The sequence below is a fragment of the Phyllobates terribilis genome, unplaced genomic scaffold (genome assembly GCF_046119375.1).
Source record: "Phyllobates terribilis strain yellow unplaced genomic scaffold, ASM4611937v1 Scaffold_2__4_contigs__length_985480577, whole genome shotgun sequence".
In the NCBI taxonomy this organism is placed as follows: domain Eukaryota; kingdom Metazoa; phylum Chordata; class Amphibia; order Anura; family Dendrobatidae; genus Phyllobates; species Phyllobates terribilis.
The window spans coordinates 640,716,233-640,735,400 of NW_027362762.1; the positions used below are offsets into that span (position 1 = coordinate 640,716,233).

A 19,168-nucleotide genomic window follows, 5' to 3' on the forward strand; every position below is an offset into this window, starting at 1 on the left:
TTTCAAGAATCTATGGGCTGTTTCTTGTTAACATTTCCCTAGGAAGTACCCTCCTTTTTATGCATTTCATCGTTAAGCTTAACAAAGAACAAAGCTTACCTTCCCCAAACATATGGTCCAAAGAGTTTCTCCCCTACACTTAAGAATTCTTCTATTACACCGTCATACTCTTTTTTTGCAGCTTGAATTACACATGGTTCGGCCCAAACCCTGCTCCTAACAGCACAAAGATTTGCAAGAGTTACACACAAAAAGGATCACAATTAGATAGCAAAAAAAAATGCAGATTAAAACAAAAACATATTTTATGACCCAAGTGGTATTACTAACCTTGGTCCAACTTCTGCAGAGACTATATCCCCAACAACAAGGGCCACAAGGTAAGAAGGAATTGGATGTGTCATTTTAAAAGTAGAAGTGTCACCTTGACAATCCCAAACATCAGCACTCATGACTGCTGTAAAGCCATCTGGAACCTACGTGATCAATGATAGATGAAAAAATAAAATCAAAACTGATGCTAGAATCAAATTCTCACCACTAGTAGGCAATCAGATAGTGCTGTTTCAGATTAAATATTACATAGATGCGAGAGAAAAAAATATTTACAGTTATCAACATATTAATGTTGGAAAACTAGACCGACATTCTGTAGTGGCTACTCTTTGCTCCATTTCGCAAGTTTCAAGGGATCACGCAAGAATAGCTTGTTCCACCGCTTTCAATTCACAGACTGGTGCGTGAAAAATCAGTTGTGGAGATCTCCAATTACACAATTTTAAGAGGGAGCAGTCCCTGCTGAAGAAGTCTTTTCGTATTTAGGCTGCGTTGTTTAAAGTAGAAGTTTAAAAGTATTTATAAGTTTTTTTAAAGTATTTAGGCTGCGTTTACACATTGTGGCCAAGGTGTGGTGTATTGTTGAGAGTTAAAAATATTTCTATTGTTCACAGGTAAAAACTAAATTGTATAGCCATTTCCACATGTTCCTCATCTTTACAAACCAACATAGCGACTGATGACTGAAGCCGTGCCAGCACGTCTGTGTGACTGGTAGCCGGAAGCTCCCAGGAGGTATAATAATAATTTTTATTTTTACAGCGCCAACATATTCCGCAGCACTTCACAATTTTAGGGGGGGGGGGGGGGGGGGGGGAGTTATACAAGCAATACAGAATAAGAATATCTCAAATCAAAAGAAGTGAGGGCCCTGCTCGCAAGCTTACAGTCTATGAGGAAATGGGGGAGACACAAAGGGTAAAAAGTACATATATTGTATAATGCAGCCATGATATACTAAATAGGATAAATAATAATACATGGACTGGTCGCCAGCCAGAATGTGTACAGTCCTGACCGAGGCTATTAAGTACATGGATGGTATGAACCTGAAATTGAAGAATATTTTAATATGGGGGAAAACTGGGACGGCCAGATAGTGGGTTGAGGCGATAAGCCACTCTAAAGAAATGGGTTTTTAGGGTCCTCTTGAAACTGTGGGTATTGGGAATTAATCGAACTGTCCTGGGTAATGCATTCCAAAGAATTGGCGAAGCACGCGAGAAATCTTGGAGACGGGAGTGAGAAGTTCAGATTATGGAGGATTTTAGTTTTAAGTCATTGGCAGAATGGAGGGCACATGTAGGGTGGTAGACTGAGACAAGGGAGGAGATGTAGGGGGGTACTGAAGCATGGAGCGCTTCGTGGGTAAGCGTGGTAAGTTTAAATTGAACTCTATATTGGATGGGCAACCAATGCAATGACTGGCACAGGGAAGAGGCATCGGTGTAGCGGTTGGCGAGGAATATGATCCTTGCTGCTGTGTTAAGGACGGAGAGGGGAGAGTTTAGTAAGAGGGAAATCGATTAGTAGAGAGTTGCAATAGTCGAGACGAGAATGAAGAGCTACAGTAAGAGTTTTTGCCGAGTCAAAGGTGAGAAATGTCCTGATTCTTGAGATGTTTTTGAGGTGTAGATGACATGAACGAGCAAGTGATTTGATGTGAGGAGTGAAGGAAAGATCTGAATCAAAAATGACCCCAAGACACAAACGGAAATGGCAATATCGGGCAGAGGTAGGTTAGTGGAGGGAGGAAATACGAGTAGCTCAGTTTTTGACAGATTCAGTTTTAGGCAGAGGGAGGACAATGTTAGACAATGTTAGGATTATTGGAAAGGGAGATGATGAGATTGTTAAAGTAGGTATGTTTGAAGAGGTGAAGGGCAAAGTTATATGTTTTCAGCATAAATTTATAATGGAGGAAATCTTCGGGCAGATTAGATTTTCTCCACAGCCGTTCAGCGCACCTGAAGCACCTCTGGAGAAGACGTGTTTGAGGCGTGTGCCAGGGTTACCGCCGTCTATGCCAAATTGTTCTTTGTGTAGGAGGTGCGGCTTCATCCAGGGATCATAGCAATATTTCGTTATAATGCTTCAATGCAGAGTTGGGACATGAGAGGGAGGAGATTGGAGCCAATGATGATTGCAACTTTTTCATAAATTTCTGGGTGTTAATGGCGCGTATATTTCTATAAGTGTGGAAAATGGGGGGGGGCTTGAGTAGAGTCACAGTTCTTGACAGAGAATGAAAGAAGATTATGGTCAGAGAGTGGAAGGGGAGAGTTCGTAAAGTCATGTACTGCGCAAAGCCGGGAGAAGATCAGGTCCAATGTGTTCCCGTCTTCATGTGTAGGAGAATTAGCAAGCTGTGAAAGGCCGAAGGAGGAGGTTAGGGATAAAATATGAGAGGCAGATGGGGAAAGAGAATCGCCAATTGGGATGTTAAAATCTCCCATAATTAGAGTGGGGATGTCACAGGATAGAAAATTTGGAAGCCAGACAGCAAAGTGATCCAGGAACTGACGGGAGGGACCTGGAGGGCGATAGACAACCGCCACTCGCAGGGAGAAGGGCCGGTAGAGTGACTGTGTGGGCCTCAAAAGAAGGGAAGATAAGGGAGGGTACTGGGGGGGGGGATAACCTGAAAAGTACATTTTGTTGAAAGAAGCAGACCAACACCTCCACCTGATCTGTTGTCAGGTCTTGGGGTATGAGAGAAGTGTAGGCCACCATAGGAGAGAGCTGCAGCGGCGGTGGTTCTTACTGCTGGATCCAGGTTTCAGTGAGAGCCAGAAGGTTGAGGGAATTAGAGAGGAAAAAGTCATGGATGTAAGAGAGTTTATTACATGCTGAGCGCGCATTCCAAAGGGCACAGTTGAATGAGACAGAAGATATGCATGGAATATTAATGAGATTAGCAGGGTTTCTGAATGTACCAGGGAAAGAGTTAGTGTTATTATTACTGGAGGGTCCTGGATTAGGAGAAATATCACCTGCGACTAAGAGAATGAAGATACAGAGAGTGAGCAGATGGTTGAGTGATTTGTGAGAGCGTTTCCTGTGTTGTATGGTGGGAATGAATGGATCTGTGTGGTATAACATTGTGAAGAGAGCATGTCAGCTGTACATAGGAGAAGAGAGGAGAGAGGGGTTAATATGGATGAAGTGTGCCGAATTTGTGGGAGAACGGTGAATGTAGATGATTGTAGCAGCCAGGATATACTGGCACAAATACAAATGGTGAATACTGTTTGCAAAACAGATGACCTGGAAGCAAGTTTGTTTAATTGTCTTGCATGTCTTACCTGTCTCCTGCCCTGTCCAACTGCCATATCTAACTGCCGTGGCACTTTGATAAACTATGGCACTACAATAAAGTATGCATAAAAGCCAAGCATAAATGCTGCCCCTTCACTGTCTCCATATATAGGGACGTATCTACTTAGATCTACGCAGATTTAACTCGTTAAATTATATAAGTATATTTCATATTCTCCCAGGTGCCACACTTTCATTACAGGGCACTTTTATATCGCTACTAACCTGCAGATTAACAGCTTTACTCGACCTGGCAGGTTCCCTGTAAAGATATTACCTGATTTCCCCCTTTTTCACAATATTCATCTTGCAGAATGCCTAGCTTGACATGTTAACTATATTGCGTGTGTCATTACAAAAAAAATAAATAAAATTTATACATATACATACATTTTAATACCAGGTATTGGTACTTTTGGCAGTGTGGACAGGTTCCAAGTCCTGCTGGAGAATGAAATTTCCATCTCCAAAAACTTGCTGGCAGAGGGAAGCATGAAGTGCTCTAAAATTTCCTGGTAGACAGCTGCGCTGACTTTAGTCTTGATAAAGTCAGAGCAGTCGGGCTGTGGAATTCCCTACCACAAGAGGTAGTAATGGCAGATACTATAACAGCGTTCAAAAAAGGGCTGCATGATTTCCTCGATACAGGTAACATTGTGGGCTACAGTTAAATTAGACAAAATGTTACACCTATAGTAGTACATTAGATCCAGGGTTCTAGGACTGATCACCTTTTTTCGGGGTCAAGAAGAATTTTTCCCCGTGATGCAAATTGGCTGAATGTATCCTGGGGTTTTTGCCTTCAGATTTAGGTACAGGGATTTTAGTAATACCATAACAGTAATACAAAAATAAAACCAATTAAAAAATTATAAAATGGTTTAATTTGTTATTGTAATAGTGCAGTAATACTACAAATGGTAATTCATTTGTGAGGCCTAGTTCCAGTAAGTTAGTGTAGTGTTGGTATGGGGAGTACAATTGGGGGAGAAAGGTTGAACTTGATGGACCTAGGTCTTTATCCAACCTACGTTACTATGTATGTTACTATGTTACTAAAACACAGTGGACCTACACCAGCAGATGACATGGCTCCTCAAACCATCACTGATTGTGGAAACTTCACACTAGACCTCAAGCAGCTTGGATTGTATGCCTCTCCGCTCTTCCTCCAGACTCTGGGACCTTGAATTCTAAATGAAATGCAAAATTTACTTTCATCTGAAAACAACATCTTGGACCACTGAGCAACAGGCCAGGTCTTTTTCTCCTTGGCCCAGGTAAGACGCTTCTGGCGTTTTCTATTGGTCATGAGTGGCTTGACACAAGGAATGCGACACTTGTAGCCCATGTCCTGGATACGTCTGTGTGTGTGGTGGCTCTTGAAGCAATGACTCCAGCAAAGTCCACTCCTTGTGAATCTCCCCCCAATTTTCTGAATGGCCTTTTCTTAACAATCCTTTCAAGGCTGTGGTTATCCTGGTTGCTTGTGCACCTTTTTCTACCACACTTTTTCCTTCCACTCAACTTTCCATTAATATGCTTAGATACAGCACTCTACGAACAGCCAGCTTCTTTAGCAATGATTTTTTGTGGCTTACCCTCCTTGTGGAGTGTGTCAGTGACTGCCTTCTGGACATCTGTCAAGTCAGCAGTCTTCCCCATGATTGTAGAGCCTACTGAAACAGACTAAGGGACCTTTTTAAACGCAACGGAAGCCTTTGCAGGTGTTTTTTGTTAATTCTAATTTACTGAGATAATAACCTTTGCGTTTTCATTGGCTGTAAGCCATAATCATCAACATTAACAGAAAAACACTTGAAATAGATCAGTTTGTAAAGTTATATAATGTACTGATAATACAGGGTGTACTCACGGTACGATGAGCGTATGTATATATATACATACATACATACATACATACACTCTAGGAATCCTGATTTATCAAAAGGGTGATTTTGCACATAGCGATGTCAGATATATGCATTTTTTTTATTCTTCTATAGATGAAGCTTTTTATTTTATTATTATTATTTCAGTGGCAATTTGTGCTTTTTTTTTTTTTTTTTTTTCAGAGTTACAGTAAACCATGACAGGCTGCCTGTCTAGTACCCTGTGCTGGGCTTCCCCTATTATTTTTAACTAGAGTATCGCAGCCCCGTGGGATGGAGTCAATGGCAACCCAGCTGCAAAAATGATATTCTCTTAAGCCATGGCCAGCAAAGAGGTTAACTGTCATCATGAGGAGCTACAGTATAGCACTGCTCAGAGAGGAAATAAAGGGGGCCCAGGGATATACGGTGTAAATGAAAGAGTTGGGGCTAGTGTCTGATTTTTGTCTACTTGGTTTATCTGGAGGGCTGAATTAGTTTTGGAGTATGGCCTGGGACATTGATATATCTGAGGGGTCAGGTGTACAGTATGGGTGATCTTTAGTCCTTCCACACCTACGGCTGAGTGTGATACAATTGTTTCTGAAAGTACAATCAACCATAATCCTTTCACAGAATGGTTGTTTTTTTATTTTACTGTGATTCAATGACTAAAGTTAGCCTTTTACATGGAGCACTCATCAGTAAAAGTATTAAGGGGCATTGCCCAACAATGAAAATACAGAGATAGGGAAACAACAAATCAGTGGTAAGATGTCAGTTTTGAACAGACCTTCACCAGTTTGAGCACGTTGTCACATCATGGAATAGCAGCTGAAAAGCTAAATAAAAGAGTAGTTACTTACCGGTAACGAAATTTCTCGGAACCCATGACGGCACCACGGAGAGAGGGGATCCGCCCTTCAAGGACAGGAAACCTACAGATAAAAAGGGCGGCACCTCTCTCCCGCATCAGTTGGTTTACAGAGCACCAAGAGGACCGCCAGGTTAGTAACACCAAATATGATATATATATATATATATATTTTTTTTTTTTTCAGACACACCCTGTGACTAAACAAACAGGTAATAACGATTGTGCACACCCATGTGTAAGAAAAAAGGGGGAGGGAATGTACGGGTGCCGTCATGGGTTCCGAGAAATTTCGTTACCGGTAAGTAACTACTCTTTCTCTTTCCCCATGACGGCACCACGGAGAGATTGCAGAGCAGTGAAGATTAGGGAGGGACCACCGCTTCCAGAACCCTTCTGTCAAAGGTAAGATCTGAAGACTATGTTAGATCCAGCCTGTAGTGTTTAAAGAACGTGGAGGGAGAAGACCAGGTCGCCGCTCTACATATCTGTTCGATTGAAGCTCCGGCCTTTTCCGCCCAGGAGGCTGCCACTGCCCTCGTCGAGTGAGCCCTTAGGCCCACTGGCGCTGTTTCCCCGCTTGAGGAATAAGCCAGGGAAATGGCTTCCCATATCCACTTCGCCAGGGTTCCTTTGGAAGCTTTCTGTCCCTTCCGAGATCCCTGGAAGCACACAAAAAGAGCCCTGTCCTTCCTACACTCCCATGTGGCCTCTAAATATTGCATAATGCACCTCCTGACGTCCAAGGTGTGAAGGGCCTCTTCCCCCTTGTTTTTTGGGGCTGTGCAGAAGGAAGGGAGGGTGACCTCCTGTGACCTGTGAAAAAGGGATCCCACCTTAGGAAGGTACGCTGGGTCGGTCCTAAGCGTCACTCTGTCATCTAGAATCTGCGTAAAGGGGGGTCCCGCGGATAATGCTTGGATGTCGCTAATGCGGCGAGCCGAGGTGAGGGCTACCAGAAGGGACAAGATTTTAAGGGACGCCTCCCCTATTGGTTCAAAGGGGCTTCTGGTCAGGGCTGAAAGGACAAGATTTAAATCCCACGGAGGAGCCTTCCGAGAGAGGATGGGCCTGGATCTATGAGATGCCCTGATGAACCTGGAGACCCATCTATCCCTTGCCAGGTTGCAGTTATACAGGGCTCCCAGAGCTGCCACCTGAACCTTCAGCGTGCTCGTGGCCAATCCCAGCTCCAACCCCCTCTGAAGGAACTCCAGGATGGTAACCAAGGGGGCCTCCCCTACTATATCCGTACCTGCAAAGGAAAGGAATTTCTTCCAAGTTTTCCCGTAGAGCCTAGTAGTTACAGGTTTTCTACTCTGCAGCAGGGTACAGATTAGATTGGGGGAAAACCCTTTATCCCTCAAGAGTGACCTCTCAAATTCCAAGCTGTCAAGTGCAGGTTTGTTACCTGCGGGTGGAGTACTGGACCCTGAGACAGCAGGTCCGGAACGATCCTCAGCCAGGAAAACCAAGGCCTTCTTGGCCAGAAGGGGGCGATCAGGATCACATTCGCCTCATCTTCCCTGATCTTCCTCAGAACTGCCGGAATGAGAGCAATCGGAGGAAAGGCATATACTAGCTGGTGGTCCCATGGAATCAAAAAAGCGTCTAGTGCTACTGGGTTCCTCCTGGGGTCTATCGAGCAAAACGTGTCCACCTTTTTGTTTTTCAGGTTGGCAAATAGGTCAATACATGGGATTCCCCAAGCCCTCGTGATCTTTTTGAACACTAGCTGGTTCAGCTCCCATTCGCCCTGTCTCAACTGGGTCCAGCTTAGGAAGTCCGACGTGACGTTCATTGACCCTTTTATGTGCAGAGCTGATAAGGACTCTAAATTTCTCTCTGCTATGTGGAGGATGGAGCTTGACGCCTGAAGAAGGGAGATGGACTGGGTACCCCCCTGGTGATTTAGATATGCCACCACTACCCGGTTGTCAGAGAACACTCTCACGTGGTGACCTTTTAACACGTTTAGAAATTCCAAGAGGCCATACTTCACCACCAGAAGTTCTTTCATGTTGGAGGAAGAACCTTCCACCCCCTTTGCCCAGACCCCCTGAGCCACTCGGTCGTCTAGATGAGCCCCCCCCCACCCCCTGGGGCTTGCATCTGTCGTCAGAATCTGGGGTGCCGATATTGTCCATGGGACGCCCCTGCCTAGATTTTCTTCCTTTGTCCACCATGTTAGGGAAAGTAAAGTTTTTGAGGATAAGGTCAGTCGACCTTCTAAGTGCCCTCTTAGAGATTTTTCCGCCCCCAAGATCTCCCATTGTAAGACCCTGGTGTGCAACTGAGCCCAGCGGACACCCGGGATGCAGGCAGTCATAGAACCTAGGAGGGACATTGCTCCCCTTCGTGTCATAACCAGATGCTTTTCCACATAGGACACACGGGCTATCATATTTTGGACTTTCCCTTCCGGAAGACGGCATTCCTGACTCCTTGAATCTAACAGGATACCTAAGTATTCCTGTAGCTGAACTGGCTCCAATCTGGATTTTTTTAGATTTAGAAGCCATCCCAAACTCGTCAAAGAATCCATGACTACTGCTAGCTGGTCTTTGCAGTGGCTGAAATAGTTGCCTATAACCAGTAGATCGTCTAGGTATGGGACTATCAGGATGTTCCTCTCCCTCAGATGAGCCATGTCTTCCGACACCACTTTCGTGAAGACTCTTTGGGCTATTGCTAACCCGAAGTGAAGAGCCGCATACTGAAAGTGTGTGATTGTGCCCTTTATTGGTATTGCTACCCTCAGGAATTTCTGGTAGTCTCTGTGAATGGGGACATGATAGTAGGCGTCTTTTAGGTCTAAGACCGTCATGAAACAGCCTGGAAACAGTAATTTCACACAAGTGTTTATTGATTCCATCTTGAAAGGTTGTATATTCAAGAACTTGTTCAATTTCTTCAGGTTCACGATAGTCCTGAGTGTACCGTCCAGTTTTCTCCTGAGGAATAGGGGGGAGTAAAAACCCTCGCCTGCCTCCTGAGCAGGGACCTCCTGAAGGACTGCTCTGTCCACTAGGTCTAGGACTTCCTGTTCTAGAGACAACTGCTCTACCACTGAGGACCTTGCGGGGGTTACTGTGAAATTTCCCTCGAGGAGTGTAGAGGAACTGGAGTTTTAGCCCAGATTTTATCAGGCCCAAAATCCAGCCCACATTTGAAATCTTTTCCCAGGCTGGGAGGAAATGGAGTAGTCTTTCCCCCACCTGGGGCTGCGTTTCATTGGGCGGGCTTCTTGTTGTCACTAAGGGGCCTGTTGAACATAAACCCCTTGGCCTTCCTCTGTCTCCTATCTTCCCACCTATCCTGATCTTTGGGGGGCCTCCTTCGCATGAATTTTTTGCTCCGAAAACCCTTCCTGAATGATGAACCGGAGAGGACCGGAATCTTTTTTGTCATCCCCGGCTTTATCCAGGATGTCATCCAGGGTAGAGCAGAACAAAAATTCCCCTTCACACCGAATGGAGCACAGTTTGGATTTTGTTTGGAGGTCGCCTGGCCAGCATTTGAGCCATAGGGCCCGCCTAGCTGCATTTGAAAAACTCCCTGCTCTGGCTGCCAGTCTGACGGAGTCGGCTGAGGCGTCTGCCAGAAAAGCCGCTGCGCCTTTCATCACAGGGATGGCCCCTATAATATCCTCCCTTGAAGCCTTGTCTTTTAGCTGAGATTCCAGCTGGTCCAGCCAAACCATCAAGGATCTGGCTGTGCAAGTGGCTGCCACTGCAGGTTTTAACCCCCCCCCCCCCCCTGCCGCTTCCCAGGCTCCTTTCAGAAAGGAGTCCGCTTTTTTGTCCATAGGGTCTTTGAGTACCCCCATGTCTTCAAACGGCAGGGAATATTTTTTTAGAGGCTTTGGCTATCGCCACGTCAACTTTTGGCGCTTTATTCCAGAAAGAGCATACAGGGTCCTCAAAGGGGTATTTCCTTTTCGGGGCCAACAACCCTTTCCTCTCTGGCTTTTTCCATTCTCTCTTAATCTGATCATTAAGAGGGAAGGATCTCTTTCTTTTCTGACCTAAGCCACTGAACATTATCTCTTGGATGGACTTTTTGGGGTGAGGGTCTACAAACCCCATGGTGGACCTAACTGCTTTGATTAAGCTATCTGTTCCGTCTATAGGGAAACAGTTACGACCCCCATCCTCTGAAGATGAGGAAGCAGATGATGAACAGGATGATTCAGATACCGCAACTTCCTCATCTGATTTACTAGACTGACACCGGGGAAAGGTACCTAGTTTTTCGGTATCTTCGACTTGCGATTTTATCAGGGATCTGAGCTCGGTAGCAAACTTAGGGGTCTCCTCACAGATGGTTTGCTCGATGCATGAGCTACATAGTCTCTTTTGCCATGTGGTGGGTAGATCAGCTGCGCAAAGTGCGCAGGCCCTGTGTTTAAACTTCCCCGTGCTCTTCCTTCCCTAAGAAGAAAAAAGGGAGGGGGGAGGGCCCAAGTTACAAGTGAACTTTCACGAAGATCACTTACCGCCCAGACGAAAGAGAGAGGGAATACCGCATTCGAAGAGGAACCTGCTCTGGTAGCTGGGTCTTTCGCCGAGGCTGATGCCATGCCGGAATCTTTGCCACGCTGAGAAGACCTGCCGGACCGACCGCTTCCTCCGTCACCTTGAGTATGTTGACGCGGAGGGCCGCTGGAGGGTCCTTTCGTGCGTTTCCTCTGAGGCGATGGTGATGGAGATGGTGAGTGGGGGCGCAGGGGCACCTCCTGGGGCTCCTGGTCACTCATACTGCTGAACTCAACGTATGCCAGGAAGCATTTTCCCATTGCTTCCCTGGCTATTTAAGCTATGCAGGGGACCGCCCCCTCCCCCTCCAACACCGATGCGGGGAGCGCCCCACTCTGGCCAGGGCACCGCTGTGTCCTACATGTTAGGCCTTTCCCGCGCGCGCGTTTGAACGCGCCGCTCCCATAGGGATCTGCGGCCGCATCACTTCCGGCGCGCGCGCGTGGGGGAGCTTCAGCGCGCGCGCACCCGCCCAAACGCCGAATCGCTACCCGGCAAGCATGCGGGGCGCACGCTGCACAAGGCCCAGGTACCCTGGGCCCAGGACTCAGGCCTACTCCAACCCGAGCCCCAGACCCCCTATACTTATACAAGCAATACAGAATAAGAATATCTCAAATCAAAAGAAGTGAGGGCCCTGCTCGCAAGCTTACAGTCTATGAGGAAATGGGGGAGACACAAAAGGTAAAAAGTACATATATTGCATAATGCAGCCATGATATACTAAATAGGATAAATAATAATACATGGACTGGTCGCCAGCCAGAATGTGTACAGTCCTGACCAAGGCTATTAAGTACATGGATGGTATGAACCTGAAATTGAAGAATATTTTAATATGGGGGAAAACTGGGACGGACAGATAGTGGGTTGAGGCGATAAGCCACTCTAAAGAAATGGGTTTTTAGGGTCCTCTTGAAACTGTGGGTATTGGGAATTAATCGAACTGTCCTGGGTAATGCATTCCAAAGAATTGGCGAAGCACGCGAGAAATCTTGGAGACGGGAGTGAGAAGTTCAGATTATGGAGGATTTTAGTTTTAAGTCATTGGCAGAATGTAGGGCACATGTAGGGTGGTAGACTGAGACAAGGGAGGAGATGTAGGGGGGTACTGAAGCATGGTTGTTTCTGAAAGTACAATCAACCATAATCCTTTCACAGAATGGTTGTTTTTTTATTTTACTGTGATTCAATGACTAAAGTTAGCCTTTTACATGGAGCACTCATCAGTAAAAGTATTAAGGGGCATTGCCCAACAATGAAAATACAGAGATAGGGAAACAACAAATCAGTGGTAAGATGTCAGTTTTGAACAGACCTTCACCAGTTTGAGCACGTTGTCACATCATGGAATAGCAGCTGAAAAGCTAAATAAAAGAGTAGTTACTTACCGGTAACGAAATTTCTCGGAACCCATGACGGCACCACGGAGAGAGGGGATCCGCCCTTCAAGGACAGGAAACCTACAGATAAAAAGGGCGGCACCTCTCTCCCGCATCAGTTGGTTTACAGAGCACCAAGAGGACCGCCAGGTTAGTAACACCAAATATGATATATATATATATATATATATATTTTTTTTTTTTTCAGACACACCCTGTGACTAAACAAACAGGTAATAACGATTGTGCACACCCATGTGTAAGAAAAAAGGGGGAGGGAATGTACGGGTGCCGTCATGGGTTCCGAGAAATTTCGTTACCGGTAAGTAACTACTCTTTCTCTTTCCCCATGACGGCACCACGGAGAGATTGCAGAGCAGTGAAGATTAGGGAGGGACCACCGCTTCCAGAACCCTTCTGTCAAAGGTAAGATCTGAAGACTATGTTAGATCCAGCCTGTAGTGTTTAAAGAACGTGGAGGGAGAAGACCAGGTCGCCGCTCTACATATCTGTTCGATTGAAGCTCCGGCCTTTTCCGCCCAGGAGGCTGCCACTGCCCTCGTCGAGTGAGCCCTTAGGCCCACTGGCGCTGTTTCCCCGCTTGAGGAATAAGCCAGGGAAATGGCTTCCCATATCCACTTCGCCAGGGTTCCTTTGGAAGCTTTCTGTCCCTTCCGAGATCCCTGGAAGCACACAAAAAGAGCCCTGTCCTTCCTACACTCCCATGTGGCCTCTAAATATTGCATAATGCACCTCCTGACGTCCAAGGTGTGAAGGGCCTCTTCCCCCTTGTTTTTTGGGGCTGTGCAGAAGGAAGGGAGGGTGACCTCCTGTGACCTGTGAAAAAGGGATCCCACCTTAGGAAGGTACGCTGGGTCGGTCCTAAGCGTCACTCTGTCATCTAGAATCTGCGTAAAGGGGGGTCCCGCGGATAATGCTTGGATGTCGCTAATGCGGCGAGCCGAGGTGAGGGCTACCAGAAGGGACAAGATTTTAAGGGACGCCTCCCCTATTGGTTCAAAGGGGCTTCTGGTCAGGGCTGAAAGGACAAGATTTAAATCCCACGGAGGAGCCTTCCGAGAGAGGATGGGCCTGGATCTATGAGATGCCCTGATGAACCTGGAGACCCATCTATCCCTTGCCAGGTTGCAGTTATACAGGGCTCCCAGAGCTGCCACCTGAACCTTCAGCGTGCTCGTGGCCAATCCCAGCTCCAACCCCCTCTGAAGGAACTCCAGGATGGTAACCAAGGGGGCCTCCCCTACTATATCCGTACCTGCAAAGGAAAGGAATTTCTTCCAAGTTTTCCCGTAGAGCCTAGTAGTTACAGGTTTTCTACTCTGCAGCAGGGTACAGATTAGATTGGGGGAAAACCCTTTATCCCTCAAGAGTGACCTCTCAAATTCCAAGCTGTCAAGTGCAGGTTTGTTACCTGCGGGTGGAGTACTGGACCCTGAGACAGCAGGTCCGGAACGATCCTCAGCCAGGAAAACCAAGGCCTTCTTGGCCAGAAGGGGGCGATCAGGATCACATTCGCCTCATCTTCCCTGATCTTCCTCAGAACTGCCGGAATGAGAGCAATCGGAGGAAAGGCATATACTAGCTGGTGGTCCCATGGAATCAAAAAAGCGTCTAGTGCTACTGGGTTCCTCCTGGGGTCTATCGAGCAAAACGTGTCCACCTTTTTGTTTTTCAGGTTGGCAAATAGGTCAATACATGGGATTCCCCAAGCCCTCGTGATCTTTTTGAACACTAGCTGGTTCAGCTCCCATTCGCCCTGTCTCAACTGGGTCCAGCTTAGGAAGTCCGACGTGACGTTCATTGACCCTTTTATGTGCAGAGCTGATAAGGACTCTAAATTTCTCTCTGCTATGTGGAGGATGGAGCTTGACGCCTGAAGAAGGGAGATGGACTGGGTACCCCCCTGGTGATTTAGATATGCCACCACTACCCGGTTGTCAGAGAACACTCTCACGTGGTGACCTTTCAACACGTTTAGAAATTCCAAGAGGCCATACTTCACCACCAGAAGTTCTTTCATGTTGGAGGAAGAACCTTCCACCCCCTTTGCCCAGACCCCCTGAGCCACTCGGTCGTCTAGATGAGCCCCCCCCCACCCCCTGGGGCTTGCATCTGTCGTCAGAATCTGGGGTGCCGATATTGTCCATGGGACGCCCCTGCCTAGATTTTCTTCCTTTGTCCACCATGTTAGGGAAAGTAAAGTTTTTGAGGATAAGGTCAGTCGACCTTCTAAGTGCCCTCTTAGAGATTTTTCCGCCCCCAAGATCTCCCATTGTAAGACCCTGGTGTGCAACTGAGCCCAGCGGACACCCGGGATGCAGGCAGTCATAGAACCTAGGAGGGACATTGCTCCCCTTCGTGTCATAACCAGATGCTTTTCCACATAGGACACACGGGCTATCATATTTTGGACTTTCCCTTCCGGAAGACGGCATTCCTGACTCCTTGAATCTAACAGGATACCTAAGTATTCCTGTAGCTGAACTGGCTCCAATCTGGATTTTTTTAGATTTAGAAGCCATCCCAAACTCGTCAAAGAATCCATGACTACTGCTAGCTGGTCTTTGCAGTGGCTGAAATAGTTGCCTATAACCAGTAGATCGTCTAGGTATGGGACTATCAGGATGTTCCTCTCCCTCAGATGAGCCATGTCTTCCGACACCACTTTCGTGAAGACTCTTTGGGCTATTGCTAACCCGAAGTGAAGAGCCGCATACTGAAAGTGTGTGATTGTGCCCTTTATTGGTATTGCTACCCTCAGGAATTTCTGGTAGTCTCTGTGAATGGGGACATGATAGTAGGCGTCTTTTAGGTCTAAGACCGTCATGAAACAGCCTGGAAACAGTAATTTCACACAAGTGTTTATTGATTCCATCTTGAAAGGTTGTATATTCAAGAACTTGTTCAATTTCTTCAGGTTCACGATAGTCCTGAGTGTACCGTCCAGTTTTCTCCTGAGGAATAGGGGGGAGTAAAAACCCTCGCCTGCCTCCTGAGCAGGGACCTCCTGAAGGACTGCTCTGTCCACTAGGTCTAGGACTTCCTGTTCTAGAGACAACTGCTCTACCACTGAGGACCTTGCGGGGGTTACTGTGAAATTTCCCTCGAGGAGTGTAGAGGAACTGGAGTTTTAGCCCAGATTTTATCAGGCCCAAAATCCAGCCCACATTTGAAATCTTTTCCCAGGCTGGGAGGAAATGGAGTAGTCTTTCCCCCACCTGGGGCTGCGTTTCATTGGGCGGGCTTCATGTTGTCACTAAGGGGCCTGTTGAACATAAACCCCTTGGCCTTCCTCTGTCTCCTATCTTCCCACCTATCCTGATCTTTGGGGGGCCTCCTTCGCATGAATTTTTTGCTCCGAAAACCCTTCCTGAATGATGAACCGGAGAGGACCGGAATCTTTTTTGTCATCCCCGGCTTTATCCAGGATGTCATCCAGGGTAGAGCAGAACAAAAATTCCCCTTCACACCGAATGGAGCACAGTTTGGATTTTGTTTGGAGGTCGCCTGGCCAGCATTTGAGCCATAGGGCCCGCCTAGCTGCATTTGAAAAACTCCCTGCTCTGGCTGCCAGTCTGACGGAGTCGGCTGAGGCGTCTGCCAGAAAAGCCGCTGCGCCTTTCATCACAGGGATGGCCCCTATAATATCCTCCCTTGAAGCCTTGTCTTTTAGCTGAGATTCCAGCTGGTCCAGCCAAACCATCAAGGATCTGGCTGTGCAAGTGGCTGCCACTGCAGGTTTTAACCCCCCCCCCCCCCCCCCCCTGCTGCTTCCCAGGCTCCTTTCAGAAAGGAGTCCGCTTTTTTGTCCATAGGGTCTTTGAGTACCCCCATGTCTTCAAACGGCAGGGAATATTTTTTAGAGGCTTTGGCTATCGCCACGTCAATTTTTGGCGCTTTATTCCAGAAAGAGCATACAGGGTCCTCAAAGGGGTATTTCCTTTTCGGGGCCAACAACCCTTTCCTCTCTGGCTTTTTCCATTCTCTCTTAATCTGATCATTAAGAGGGAAGGATCTCTTTCTTTTCTGACCTAAGCCACTGAACATTATCTCTTGGATGGACTTTTTGGGGTGAGGGTCTACAAACCCCATGGTGGACCTAACTGCTTTGATTAAGCTATCTGTTCCGTCTATAGGGAAACAGTTACGACCCCCATCCTCTGAAGATGAGGAAGCAGATGATGAACAGGATGATTCAGATACCGCAACTTCCTCATCTGATTTACTAGACTGACACCGGGGAAAGGTACCTAGTTTTTCGGTATCTTCGACTTGCGATTTTATCAGGGATCTGAGCTCGGTAGCAAACTTAGGGGTCTCCTCACAGATGGTTTGCTCGATGCATGAGCTACATAGTCTCTTTTGCCATGTGGTGGGTAGATCAGCTGCGCAAAGTGCGCAGGCCCTGTGTTTAAACTTCCCCGTGCTCTTCCTTCCCTAAGAAGAAAAAAGGGAGGGGGGAGGGCCCAAGTTACAAGTGAACTTTCACGAAGATCACTTACCGCCCAGACGAAAGAGAGAGGGAATACCGCATTCGAAGAGGAACCTGCTCTGGTAGCTGGGTCTTTCGCCGAGGCTGATGCCATGCCGGAATCTTTGCCACGCTGAGAAGACCTGCCGGACCGACCGCTTCCTCCGTCACCTTGAGTATGTTGACGCGGAGGGCCGCTGGAGGGTCCTTTCGTGCGTTTCCTCTGAGGCGATGGTGATGGAGATGGTGAGTGGGGGCGCAGGGGCACCTCCTGGGGCTCCTGGTCACTCATACTGCTGAACTCAACGTATGCCAGGAAGCATTTTCCCATTGCTTCCCTGGCTATTTAAGCTATGCAGGGGACCGCCCCCTCCCCCTCCAACACCGATGCGGGGAGCGCCCCACTCTGGCCAGGGCACCGCTGTGTCCTACATGTTAGGCCTTTCCCGCGCGCGCGTTTGAACGCGCCGCTCCCATAGGGATCTGCGGCCGCGTCACTTCCGGCGCGCGCGCGTGGGGGAGCTTCAGCGCGCGCGCACCCGCCCAAACGCCGAATCGCTACCCGGCAAGCATGCGGGGCGCACGCTGCACAAGGCCCAGGTACCCTGGGCCCAGGACTCAGGCCTACTCCAACCCGAGCCCCAGACCCCCTATACTTACCGCCTGGGACCGACACCACAGGAGACCGCGGCTCAGCTTTGCGTCTCCCTGCCACCCTGGAGGCCCGCTGACCCCAGCTGTGGTGCTTCAGGACACCGCACCAGCCGAGGCAGGGAACCCCCGCTGCCTGAGTCGGACTGGTCGGGCCTGGTAAGTAAAATCTTCTTTCTTAGTTTCTTCAGGATTTTTCATCCGTAGGTCCCTGTCAAGGACAGGAAACCAACTGATGCGGGAGAGAGGTGCCGCCCTTTTTATCTGTAGGTTTCCTGTCCTTGAAGGGCGGATCCCCTCTCTCCGTGGTGCCGTCATAGGGAAAGAGAAAAGTTTGTTTATTTTAATTTGGTCTCTCCATTGCATAGATATTAGCATTTGAAGTTTAGGTTAGAATGTAGATGCTTAAGGCCTCGTTCGGACGTTCGTGTTTTTCCACATACACAAAAAACGATATCGGTGTCAATGTGTTTTCAGAGTTTTTCACATATGGATAAAAAAAAATAAAATGACAAAGCTTCTTCTATCCTTTGCAATGTTAAACATGGACAGCACATGGACTGTACACTGATGCCACCCGTGTGCTGTATGTGTTTTTCACGGACCATAGACTTTTATTGGCCCATGAAGAGGCTGGAACGGTTCCATAACGCATAGCTCAATAAATTTTTACTTTTTATAAAATATTTTCTCTTCCTCGCATCCTTAGCATGGCTTTTGGAAGCCCAATTTGTGCTGCTTCTTTACCTAAATTTTCATTTCGGATCTTCTATGGAGGTTCAGAGGGCGTAACTGTGGCCGTGGAGGATCGTTTTTGCAATTACCAGGGTGGTACCTGCTGCTGCACAACCCATTCAGATAAGGAGAAGGCACTCACATCCCTCACAAATATCTGTTGATCTGCTCGAGGAGCGCTTTCCATCAGTTTTTTTCATATGTAATGAGACAAAGCACAGCTCTGCTGTAATGTCCCTTCCCCACATTGACTCCTGTGAGATGAAAGCTGAAGAAGTATTCTCGCCCATCTCTACTCTGAGCACTTGTAATCGCTCTGCAGCGAGATCAGACTGTCACTACATGTCTCACCAAGGGGAAAACCTCTCAGCTAATGTGGAAACATGTTCTTGTTTCTCCCTGTATGTTGCTGATTGCTTATGATTGGTCAACATCATACAGGGGGTGAAGTGCACCCCCCCAGAGAAAAAGCTCTGGTAACACCCAGCTGGGTTTAACATAAATTAGAACCTAATCTCTACCAGCCAATATCTTTGCAACGGAGATGGAAAAAAAAAAGTAAAAACGACATTTTATTCAGCTCTGCAGGCACTATTCCATGATGTGTCAGTTTAATATGCACACACTGGTGAAAGATCCTCTTTAAAAAGGTAGCAAGATAAGGGTTAGCATGGGTTACAGAAACGGAGAAAGATTTCAGGACAGTTAAGACATCCACTCCGGACTGAGAAGAACAGGAACCTACAACCACGATTAGAAACTGGCTCCGGCAGTCATGTGCAGGACTTCTACAGCAGCGTCAGCACTAGACTGACAAACATTTAACAGAGGAGAAATGTCTTGTCATTTTAACAAAAAAACAAACAAGACTTATGTTAACACTGGGACAACGGCTTTAGTTGTTACTTATCCCTCCATGTGAGTAAATCTGATCAGGGCCGTATTCTCATGCAGAGACGGTATTAAACCAT

The 19,168-nt window shown here is 47.2% G+C and overlaps 1 protein-coding gene across 1 annotated transcript in view; it reads right to left on the reverse strand.

Moving 5' to 3' along the window:
- The window catches only part of RNPEP (arginyl aminopeptidase), a 59,360-nt gene that overhangs the window by 22,598 nt on the left and 17,594 nt on the right, over positions 1-19,168 (reverse strand). The window contains exons 3-4 of the mRNA XM_073666626.1: positions 331-476; positions 100-216 (exon numbers count right to left, since the gene is read on the reverse strand). Of these exons, the coding sequence (XP_073522727.1) occupies positions 100-216; positions 331-476 (263 nt within the window). The remainder of the gene's footprint in view (positions 1-99; positions 217-330; positions 477-19,168) is intronic.